Source organism: Chiloscyllium plagiosum, chromosome 14 (assembly GCF_004010195.1).
Source record: "Chiloscyllium plagiosum isolate BGI_BamShark_2017 chromosome 14, ASM401019v2, whole genome shotgun sequence".
Classification (NCBI taxonomy): Eukaryota; Metazoa; Chordata; class Chondrichthyes; order Orectolobiformes; family Hemiscylliidae; genus Chiloscyllium; species Chiloscyllium plagiosum.
In genome coordinates, this window is record NC_057723.1 from 12,727,808 (window position 1) to 12,739,639 (window position 11,832).

At 38.3% G+C, this 11,832-nt stretch overlaps 1 protein-coding gene and 1 long non-coding RNA gene across 4 annotated transcripts in view; one reads left to right on the top strand and one right to left on the bottom strand.

Moving 5' to 3' along the window:
- Positions 1–7,075, top strand: part of LOC122556498 (exocyst complex component 1-like) — a 26,048-nt gene extending 18,973 nt beyond the window's left edge. For 2 of the 3 annotated variants that reach the window (XM_043703196.1, XM_043703197.1), the window contains exon 3: positions 5,984–7,075. In XM_043703196.1, coding sequence (XP_043559131.1) covers positions 5,984–6,238 — 255 coding nt within the window. In that variant the 3' untranslated portion in view covers positions 6,239–7,075. Of the gene's footprint in view, positions 1–3,545; positions 4,161–5,983 lie in introns of those variants that run through there. The other variant, XM_043703198.1, reaches the window with a different exon arrangement.
- Positions 3,428–11,832, bottom strand: part of LOC122556499 — a 23,859-nt gene continuing 15,454 nt past the window's right edge. The window contains exon 6 of the long non-coding RNA XR_006313548.1: positions 3,428–3,612. This is a non-coding gene — a long non-coding RNA (uncharacterized LOC122556499). The remainder of the gene's footprint in view (positions 3,613–11,832) is intronic.

Sequence of the window (11,832 nt, forward strand, 5' to 3'; positions counted from 1 at the left end):
TCCTCTCTTGTCGTTCGTATTAATGGCAACCTAAATGAAGACAGCGAGTTCATTTAATGTTGTACCTAATTGCATTATCACTGTAAGTGAATAACTGCAACTCTATGTTTTAATCTATTCAAAATGGTTTTATAAAAATGATTTATAGTTGTAATAAAACATGACCACAGTCACAATGTCTGCTCCAAGTTAGTTGGAAAGTTCGATACTGCCCTAGACTTTATTATTGATGTCTGTCTAAACCCATTTATGCAAGAAAATAAAAATGGCATAGTAGAAAGATGCAATTAAGTAGCAGTTAGAGGGAGGAAGCAATTCCAAAGAGTCATCAGCTGTAAGAAGGTTTGTAGATTCTTAATGATTGTGTTCTTGCCAATGCATAATTTTTGAATAGAATGTGTAGCTTTACCAAAAGCTAAAGCTCAGCTAAGTGCTTTTCCGGTCAACTTTACTTCTTTGAGGATAAAAGCTGTGCAACAATTTAACAAAGAAGCAAAAAAATTCAGTAAAAATTTGTTGACTGGGTAAATTGTTCTGTCCTGTCAAGCTGAGTAAAGCCAACCTCAAGAATTTCTTTCAAATGGAAACCTTTGGAGCAGGTCCCAAATTGGTGAAGTAGTTCAAAACCAGTGATAGCAAGTTATTAGCCTGTTTCACATTTCTTCCCATTTCCATTTCTATTGTTGTCTTGTTTCCATTCAATTTGTACCACCACATAAAATCAGCATCCAGCTCTTTATATGGAAACCCAGCGTCACTGGGTTCTCTGAGCAGCACTGGCATTGTTGTTAATGTAATATCTACAGTTATACATTTCAAATCTATACCCACTTCAATCTTGAAGGACAGGGACAGCAGATACAAAGGAACACTCCATCTGCAAGTTCCCTATCCAGCCACTGACCATCCTTACTTGTGAATATATCCTTCAGTGTAACTGGTCAAACTCTTAGAATTCCCTCCATAAAGGCCTTGTGGGTTACCTACAGTACATGACTGCAGTGGTTCAAGAAGGCAGCTCACCACCAACATCTCAAGGGTAACTACTTCTGGGCAATAAATGCTGGCCCAGTCAACAATATCCACACCCTATAATGATTTTTTTTTTAAAAAAAGGTTATTCTTGAAGGCCAAACAATAAAGCATAGAATGCGCCTGAGTAATCTGATGTTGTAGCTTGTGTGCAAGTCGGTAAGTAAGCCGAGTTGCCTGTGGGATCTTTCAGACAGAGTTTGCTCAGGAAAAGAGACGTTCCTTCAATCATTCTTTGTGAATAACATATAGTTTTCACCCTGAACGTAAGAAGTGAGATTTTATTTTTGAGTAGTGAGAGATCAAAAGTCCAAATATCAAAGGACTCTGCATTCAGTCACCAATCAAAACAGCTGAGCCCGGGTTCTGAGAAAACAAGGCAGTTATCACTAATCGTGTGATTTTTGGCAGCCTTCCCATTTCCACAGTGAACTTACAATGGTCTATTTTAAAGAAACTACATCAGGTATTTCCACAAAACATGAAATAAATTCATTTTTCCTCAATCCTTCATGACTTAATTCCTCCAAGAATTTATTAAATATAAAGCATCTGTTTAACAGACATTCCACCAGAATGACGCCTGGGCACGTCCTGTGTATTTTACTTTTAGAAGCTTCTAGAAGCTTCACTAATTCACAAATGCTAAACCTCAGCTGACTTGTGGTAGCCATTTTAAAAATCAACAGAAGAGGTCATAGAGGTTTTAAGGTTATTTTAAATTAAAAACATCCTCATGTTTGCTTGGCTTGATATGCCTAGTTCAAATGTTCACTGGTATGCAGAATGCTTCTAGTATTTTCTGTTTTTTTATTCAATTTCTGACTTACGGTTTCTGCAGTTTTATTTTTTATTATTTATCCTGCCCATTAACTGCCCTCTTTTTGAACTGCTGACAAATCTGTTTTTAAGAAAACTTCCACACCATCAAATCTTCACCACAGGAGATGTGATAGGCAGATACTACAGTGACATTAATGATACTGTATCATGAGTCTGCATGCTTATCCATTCCACTTATCAGAAATGCATTAATCTGGTGCATCATTAAAACTGATGACACATTGCAAGCTGAGACAAGCATTTCAAAAATAATTGGGCTTTGCAATTTTGGCTTTTTACCCTTTGCAAAAACAAGCAGATTATTGGAATGTTGTGGAATTCCAATCATCCAGATCAGGCCAACGAATTTTGGACAGACCAGAATTCGGTTTTGACTGAAGAGAGAATGATCTCCAGCTACCAGTCATTTCTACTGACTACTTTGGAATGGTTCAGAGTTGAGTTTTGTGCTGAGTAAGCTCGACTGGGTTGAAACCTTGTCTTTTTGTCTCAACTGTTTCCAGTGTGTGCATTTTTATAGTCCTTTTGAGGACAAAGAGCTTATCTTTACTTGGCACCATTTGGGATGTTCCAAAGTATTTCATAACATTTTCAAGTGTTGAAACTTTTATAGTGTAGAGAAACATGGAATTTGTTTTTTGCACAACAAGATCCCACAATAAAAGATAATGAGATTAAGGAGCAGAAATTCACTTTTATTGGTTGATGAAAAAATATTGGCTTGAAATTCCAGGAGAAATTCTTTGGGTAGTGAATGGGGAAGACAGGGTAAGAGGCAACAGAGCACTTGCCCCATGAGTCATCTTGAAATTGGACAATTCCAAACACTTCCAGAAACAGCATCAACAGGAAATAACTAATCACCTTATAATCCTGGATGCTGATTTGTGGTGCATATTCCTGTACATGCAACCTGCTTCCATGAATGAAATCCCAGTCACGCATGAAACTGGAGCTTGCTACACAGCAAAAGTGGGAGTTTCTTTCTGCACCAACCCATCCTCCTCCCTGTTTCTGAGTTGTAGTGTTCCTGAGCTGTACTTCCAGAATTCACTGTCACCATTGTACTTTGGCTAGCAGTGAATTTGCTTTCTATTCTGAAAATTATCTTCTTAATTTAGATTGCTTTATGAAGTTGTGAAAAGCTGCACAGGTTTCTCATAAATAATCCTAATAGCCGAATCTGTTGCTACACCTCACAGGGGGTAACCTGCTAAACATGATGTCCTACTATTACCAGAGTCATCACAAATATAAAAATATTTTGCCAAACCATCCACTTTGCCTGACAAACTCAGGTGAAAAGTAAACATTTCTGCAATTAACAAGAAAGTAACTTTATAGTGCATAAATTATCTTTAACCAATGGCAATTAGGAAGTGTGAATTGCTAATTTATAACTCTAGAACTTGTACTGTATCATTTTAAAACACCTCCCTTTTCACATATGGACAGACACACAAAGATAACACATGGATACTAAGGATGAAAAGGGAAGGAAAAGGATACAATTCAATAACACTGGTTTGGACCACAGAATTCAGTGATATGTTTTCTTTCTCTTCGTTTCAATTCCTTTCCAGTTCTTTGCTGATGAGATGATATTGTTCACACATTGATTCTGACTTTCATTTGCTGGTTGAGAATTTGACCTTTCTCTTTCTTTGAAGGCAACCTATTTCATCTTCAACAGGGGATTTCTGAGACAGGAGTGTCAAGGAGCTGTTACTGGAGATGCTTTGATTCCACAGGAAAGAGAACACACAGAAAAAAAATTGAAATAAAAACAGAAAATGCTGCAAAATGTCATCAAATCTGCCAGTAACTGCAAAGAGAGAAGAACAGAGTTAATGTTGAATCCCTAGGCTCTTCTTCACTCGAGATGCAGTCCGACCTGTTAAATTTCTCTTGCATTTTCAGTGTTTCATTCAAATACTGTGCAGTATTTTACTGTTAATTACAGGGGGACATTTTATGAAGTATTATCTTTACAGAGTCAGTAGTTCTCAGCCCCAAGCAAGCCTTGTTCACTTTGCCAGGAGCCAATCAAAACATTGTTAACAGTGGACTGGTGCTCAGAGCTGAAACTATCAGCTCTGTGGTGCTTACTTCTTCTCAGTGTTTCAGGAAAAGTGCAACATTTTATACAACTGGCAACGTGCTCCAGTAACCATGACTTTTAAAACTGCAGCGTTCTCTTGCAAAGTCTCCTTGGTTTAAAGAAGTAATTAACAAATAAAGGAAATTAAAAGATGTGATCTTTACGCTGTTATTTTGTTTTTGGGCAGTAGGTGTATTCCAAGCATGATGAACCATGAACACAGGCAGAGCTGATGAAAGGCTAAAGAACTAAAACTCTAACTTTATTGCTATCTCCACAGACATTGTTTGCACCTATTATTGTTTGCACCAGAATTTTATTTCCTTATTTTATGATTCCAACATCAGTCACGTTTTACTTATGAAAACCTAGTCCACTGGCTTTTTCTACCACAGTGACAACTGTCGCTCCTTCTGTTCCCCAAATTATTATTTGAAGAGAAAAATATGACTTATTATAATACTGAATTAATTTTTAATACTACATACTGAATACCACTTTAATACTGAAATAGTAAGAACTGCCATTCATTGATCCTTTACACACTAAAGAGGCACCTACGATCTTTTGAGAAGTGGGTGATTCTTGTAAGACCCCATTTAATGTTCATTATTTTTAATCGCTGAAGTCTTTGTGCTTATGGTGCACTCATAATTATGTTATATGGGGAGTACAAGCTATATTGATCCAGTGATGGGGAAGTAAATAATGACATATGTTTCTGTTCAGACAAATGTTACTTATAGAATCCCTACTTTGTGGAAGAAGGCCACTTGGCCCATCAAGTCTACACTGATCCTCTGAAGAGCATCCCACTCCCTTTCCTATAACCCTGCACTTCCCGTGGCTAATCCACTTAGTTTGCACATCATTGGACATTATGGGCAATTTAGTATGGCTAATCCACCCAATTTGCACATGTTTGGACTGTGGGAGTAAACTTGAGCATCCAGAGGGAACCCATGCAGACACGGGAGAACAGGCAAACACCATCTAGGCAATCACCCGAGGCTGGAATCAAACCCAGGCAGCAGTGCTGACCACTGAGCCACTGTGCCGCTGCTTGGTAAGAATTTGGAGTGACATTATTCTCATGATATTGCTGCTCTTTTCCTCAGTGGTTGAGGACACTGGATCAACCAAGAAGGTGGGGTTCTAGATAAAAGTAATCTTGATAAATTGGTGGCTTAAGTCACAGTTCACTGTGAGCTAGGGGAGAGGAAGTAAGTATAATCCATAGTTAGAAGTGCCTAGCATGATCTATCCAAGGTGCACTAAGCAGGACATTACATCCGTCAATGGGGATGTCTGAAATTCCAACACAGAATGAAAATTATTTTCTGTTACAGTTGATAAATTTTGAGCAATTTTAATTTTGGGCAGTGGAGTAAAAGGGGGGAGGTATTGAACATCAAATTCACTCGCCATTATTGATTAGTATTGAAGAATGATATCCAACACATTCAAGGTTGCCAATATTAAAATGACTCCCATTGATCCAATTTATAGTGAAACGTCCAACAAATGCTACACCATGACAAGTGGGGGTCTCATCAGAAGCAATATGTAACTACTTATGTTATAACTTCTCTTTTGTTTTCCTTTTGACATCTTAATCTGGAATGAGAAACATCAATGAGTCTGACAAACAGTTTAACCTTCTTCACCGTGGATAACCCCTGCTGTAGTTCTCTTAATCTGGTTTGCTGCCACGTAGTGAGAGCCTGTGTGTAGCTGTAAACAGGAGAAATGGGAGCAAAGCTGGAGATGTCATTCAGAATTGAATGCCACCCAAAACGGAAATTAGAGGTGACTTTTAAATATGATTTGAGGACTGAGGGGGGATTCACTTACACTCATGCTTTTTGACTTATGTTTACATGTCGTGATTAGTTTATCTCACATTAATTGCCATTTAAGTGTCATTATCATCTGGACAAAGAATGGGAAAACGAAATATTGAACATTTATGTTTAACAAGCATATTGTTGGCTTTCTCTTCTGTAGGATAATCCTTATCTTGACCTGCACTTTCAGACTGTCTGTAGCTGGGAGGCCAGTAGCACAGCAGCCAAGTATGCTTTTGTACGAAGTTTAAGGAAGATGAACAAAGTCTACCTGCAAAAAGACATACAATTCCTGAATTTCGACAGTGATTTCATCCAGGAAATGAGTTTCTTTGGAGTCCCTGAAGATACGATGATGGTGATACAGCTTTGTTTGCAAGCCTTCAACTGTTTCTGTCTTTTGGGCTCTTTATAATTGGCTCTAATTACATTATAATTATGATAGTCTTAAAACTATGACCTGGTTCAACACCCAACATTGTTTCACTTGGTTGCTTAAATATTATTTCAAATAAGTCATGCTTGTCAAAGCCATATGCCAGCAGGCCACAGAATTCATTTGAAGCAAAATTTAAGAACTTATTTTCTACACAGTGCAACTTATCAAAATATACACTTCCATACTGAAGTTATACCATACACGTTACTGAAGATGGAAATATATTGTGTTTTCTAGCTTCTCTTTAAAACAGCTACAGCTAGAATGTTACGAACAAATTTGCCCAGATGTCCCACAATACTGAAATAATCAGATCACTATGAACACAAGCCAGTACCAGTGCAAAACACTCCCGACTTTATTAGGAAATAAGTAATGATAGATTTTACTATAAAGCAATACAATTTGGCATGCTAAGCTAACAATACTTCACAAGTCTCTTGTACATTTATGCAGTTGCTCTCTCTCTCTGGCTCTGTCTCTAATACTGTGAAGCTTCTCTCTATCTCTCTCTCTCTGGATGGTCACTTGGTCTTTGCCTTTTGCCATGGTGGTCTCCTTGGAAGACCTCCAGAAGACTTAAGAGAGCAGTCCACGGGCCAACCCTATACTTATACTTTTTCAATGGTTTTCTGGAACTCTCTATAGTTCTGGCCATTCAGGGAGATGCACTTAATAGTTGAAACAGTATCAATCATTTGGATGGTTTGCTACTGTTTGTTTCCTTCTGTAGCAGGACTCAGTGCTATTCTGTTAGGACCCTCCTTTATTTGGTGGATAAGTTGTTCAGGGTGATAAAGAGTGGTGCTGGAAAAGACACAGCAGGTCAGGCAGCATCTGAGAAGCAAGAGAGTTGACGTTACAGGACTGAAGAAGAGTTATGCCCGAAATGTCAACTCATTTGCTCCACAGATGCTGCCTGACCTGCTGTGCCTTTTTATCACCACATTTTATCAACTCTGACTCTCCAGCATCTGCAGTCCTCACTATCTCCTGGATACGTTGTTGGGGCTATGTCTGTCCAGGATAACTGTTGCCTTTTACATTATGCTGTTGTCATTACAGCCTGGTTGTTGTGTTTGCACTGTGTCTGGTATGTAAGTTTTGTGAATTCAGCATTTTACTTGGCCAATGTACCCAGTATCACTTGCTGTTTGGCCAAGGTAGCAATCTGTTCATGTTTTAGCAGAGAAGAGGCTGTGACAGTTGTTTGAGTTAGGGGGAGAGAGGAGTCCAGGGGTATTGCTTGGCTTTCTACCTGGCACGTTTGCAAGAAGAGCCACACCAAATAGGACATGTGGGCAGGTAGGACATCAACTAATCCGCTCGCTCTTTCATCCATTGAAGTCCTTAAGTGGATAATTAATAGCCAGTTTAGGAGCCTGCTTCCACATCCCTGACGGCTGGGGTCATTGGAACACAGGAGGTCAGCACACTACTTCAAAACACAAGGCTCAAAGCTGCGAAGGAAGGGAGGGTACCTCCTCTGGAGTGTTCCATTGCTCTGTTGGGGGAATCTCCCATCCCCATTTCGTGCCTCATCTTCAGCCTCCAAAATGTCTTGGCCTCCACCATACAATCCATCCCGCACTCCTCTTCCCCCACCAAGCCTACCCCCTCCACTAGGATCCACAATCTCTCCCAACCAGAAACTTGAGCCTGGACACTGTGGATGTTCCCAGGGGTGCAGATAGTCCCAACAGTGGGCACTGTTTAGCTATGACACTGCTGGGGATACTGAGCTACTAGCAAAGCAGATTGCCTGGTAGTTCTTGAGGGTGAGAGTTCCTTTCACTGAGGGGTGAAAATCCCATAGTAACCTTGTTAAGATCATTCCCAATGTATTCTCATAGTTTTATGAAATGGAAATTTTGTTTGACAAATATATTAGAAATCTTCAATGGCATAACTAGCAGAGTGAAAAATAGTGAGCAAGGGAGGCTGCTGTATATTTAAATTTTCAGAAAGCAATCAAAAAGGCAACACATAAAAGGATATTAGAAGGAATTAATGCCAGTGTAATTGGGAAATGAATAAATATTGCTTCATGATTGTTTAATGGGCAACAAACAGACAGAAGGATAATTGGGTTATTTTTTGGAGTGGCAGGTGTAACTAGTGGAATATCAGGAGGATCGATGATTGGGCATTACTATTTATAATCGATATCAATGATTTATTTAGGGGAAAGCATGTGCAATATTCCCAAGTTTTCTGATAATACAAAATTTGGTGAGAAAGTAATCTGGGCCAAGGAACAGAGAATCTGCAAAAGGACCGAGGCTAGGGGAATGGTGTATAATGTACAGGAACATGAAATATCCACCTTGATAGTAAGCATGAAAACGCATAAGCTTTTAAAAAGGTGAGACATTTGTAAGTGTTACTTTTTATATTGATTTGTTTTTGATCCTTGGACATAAATGTCAGCAAGTTAACATATGGTACAGTTATCAATTTAAAAGACATGTGATATCTTATGACCTTTATTAAAGGGGTGTGCTTCAGCATAAAACTAAGAGATATTGCAAAACCTCTATCGAGCTTTGGTGAGATCAGAGCAGAAGTGCTGCATACATTTTTGATATCTTTGTTTAAGGATATCTCTAATTGCTTTAGAAGAGATATGATGAAGATATGTTAGATTGAGTAATAGGGTGAAGTGGTTGTTCTCTTAGGGGATATCAATTAGATTGGGTCTATAAAGCCTGGAATTTAGAAGAATGAAAGATGATCCCATGAAAATGTATACAATGATTAGTAGGCTTGACAGGGTGGATGTTGAGAGGTTGTTTCTCCTGGCTGCAGAGTATAGAAATGTGAGGCATAGTTTCAAAAGCAGGAGAGAATTTTAGTCTATTTAGATATGTGATGAGGAGTAATGTTTTTCAATGATACAATAATGAAATTCTATGCCCAGATGCATACAGTTAAATTTGAGATCTCTGGATTTAGTGGCATAAAGGTTATCAAGAGATATCTGAATATGGTGCAAAAGTGAATTGATGTTGGAATTCAGCCATGAACTATATTGTATGATAAACAAGACTTAATGGGTCATATGGCCCATTCATATTCTTATTTCCTGTTGCCTTAAATTCTTAACGTACATGTCAACAAAAAAAAATCCCAGTGATGGGAGCTTTAGGAACAATATGTTCAAAGGTAATTACTCTTCCCAATCATGTTAATTATGAATACTTGTACATAAATATATGCAAATGGTGGGAAATAATTGGGCCCTTATAAACACATGCAGACCAAAACTGTGGTTGTTCTGCTAGGAGATGTTTGCTTGTAATGTATAACTGAAATAAATATAAGTGTACAAAGATTGGCTCCAGTTTTATCCTTCACACCTGACTTTCTGAAGTAGAGATACATAGCCTGCACTTATCATACATTTTGTTTCAAATGTGCTGCATCACAAAATGTTATTTTTTGAGAAGAAACATTTATTGATTCTGTCATGGATATGGCAGGGAAAGAAGTTAGCTCTGAGCGCAACTTCAGTTCTTACTAATCGTTTTGAATCTTCTCAGACTAGTACATGGTATGAGTCAATGCATCATGCAAATATATTTAGAATTAGCACAAAACTAAGCATAATAATGTCGGATGTAGTTAATGAATATTTCATATAGGTGATAGGAGATCTCCCGAAATTGGTAACATTTGTTAAATAACAAATGCGTTATACATTTACAAGTCTGAGATGACAAGACAAGTTAAAAAAAGGAACATATGTATCATCTGAAAACACGTTTTTTGACAAGTATCAGTGAAAATGATTTAATAGTATTTATGAGACTTAATCATTTTTAATCTTGAAATTATAGGATGGTATTATCAGTATGTGACCATGAAACTTTTTTCTCTGAACTTCCTCATATTCTTTGTCTATTGACTGCATTCAGTCAGCCATTTAAAATTACCAGATCAAAATTGACGGGGTAGGAAATTTATAAGTTCTTGGTATATTCAACCTAGACGCCTCTCCAAATTTCATCATAATAACAGCCAGGCTAATAATTTCTTAAGTCACTTTGTGTTTAATAATTACAGGAAATATTCAACACCAAACTGGGGTAAGTGAAACTTTCTTCATGAGACTCAATGACTAGTCTTGAAACCAATAGCACATTTAATTAACTTGACACTTCAGAACACAGCAGCCAAAAATGTTAAAAGGTATGAATAAAACTTAATGACAAGTAAATTTGGATGCAAATAGGAAATAACGTCTTTAACAAACATTATTTTCTTAAATTGATAGAGGAACTTAATAATATAGCAATAAGCTTCTGAGTACCTTTTGGTTTCTCAACCTACAAAGCCTGAGAAAATATGAAAAACAAACAAGAGCTCGAAAATGGGAAGCCTTCAGAAATGAGATAACAAGAATCCAGAGAAAGTATATTCCTGTCAGGGTGAAAGGGAAGGCTGGTAGGTATAGGGAATGCTGGATGACTAAAGAAATTGAGGGTTTGGTTAAGAAAAAGAAGGAAGCATATGTCAGGTATAGACAGGATAGATCGAATGAATCCTTAGAAGAGTATAAAGAAAGTAGGAATATACTTAAGAGGGAAATCAGGAGGGCAAAATGGGGACATGTGATAGCGTTAGCAAATAGAATTAAGGAGAATTCAAAGGGTTTTTACAAATATATTAAGGACAAAAGGGTAACTAGGGAGAGAATAGATGCTGCCTGACCTGTTGTGCTTTTCCAGCAACACATTTTCAGCCCTCAAAGATCAGCAAGGCAGCCTTTGTGTGGAGCCACAGAAAATAGGGGAGATACTAAATGAATATTTTGCATCAGTATTTACTGTGGAAAAGGATATGGAAGATATAGACTGGAGGGAAATAGATGGTGACATCTTGCAAAATGTCCAGATTATAGAGGAGGAAATGCTGGGAACCTTGAAACGATTAAAGATGGATAAATCCCCAGGACATGATCAGGTGTACACGAGAACTCTGTGGGAAGCTAGAGAAGTGATTGCTGGGCCTCTTGCTGAGATATTTGTATCATCGATAGTCACAGGTGAGGTGCCGGAAGACTGGAGGCAAGTAAACGTGGTGCCACTGTTTAAGAAGGACGGTAAGGACAAGCCAGGGAACTATAGACCAGTGAGCCTGACCTCGGTGGTGGGCAAGTTGTTGGAGGGAAACCTGCGGGACAGGATCTACGTGTATTTGGAAAGGCAAGGACTGATTCAGGATCGTCAGCATGGCTTTGTGCGTGGGAAATCATGTCTCACAAACTTGATTGAGTTTTTTGAAGAAGTAACAAAGAAGATTGATGAGGGCAGAACAGTAGATGTGATCTATATGGACTTTAGTAAGGCATTCGACAAGGTTCCCCATGGGAGACTGATTAGCAAGGTTAGCTCTCATGGAATACAGGGAGAACTAGCCACTTGGATACAGAACTGGCTCAAAGGTAGAAGACAGAGGGTGGTAGTGGGGGGTTGTTTTTCAGACTGGAGGCCTGTGACCAGTGGAGTGCCACAATGATCAGTGCTGGGTCCTCTACGTTTTGTCATTTACATAAATGATTTGGATGC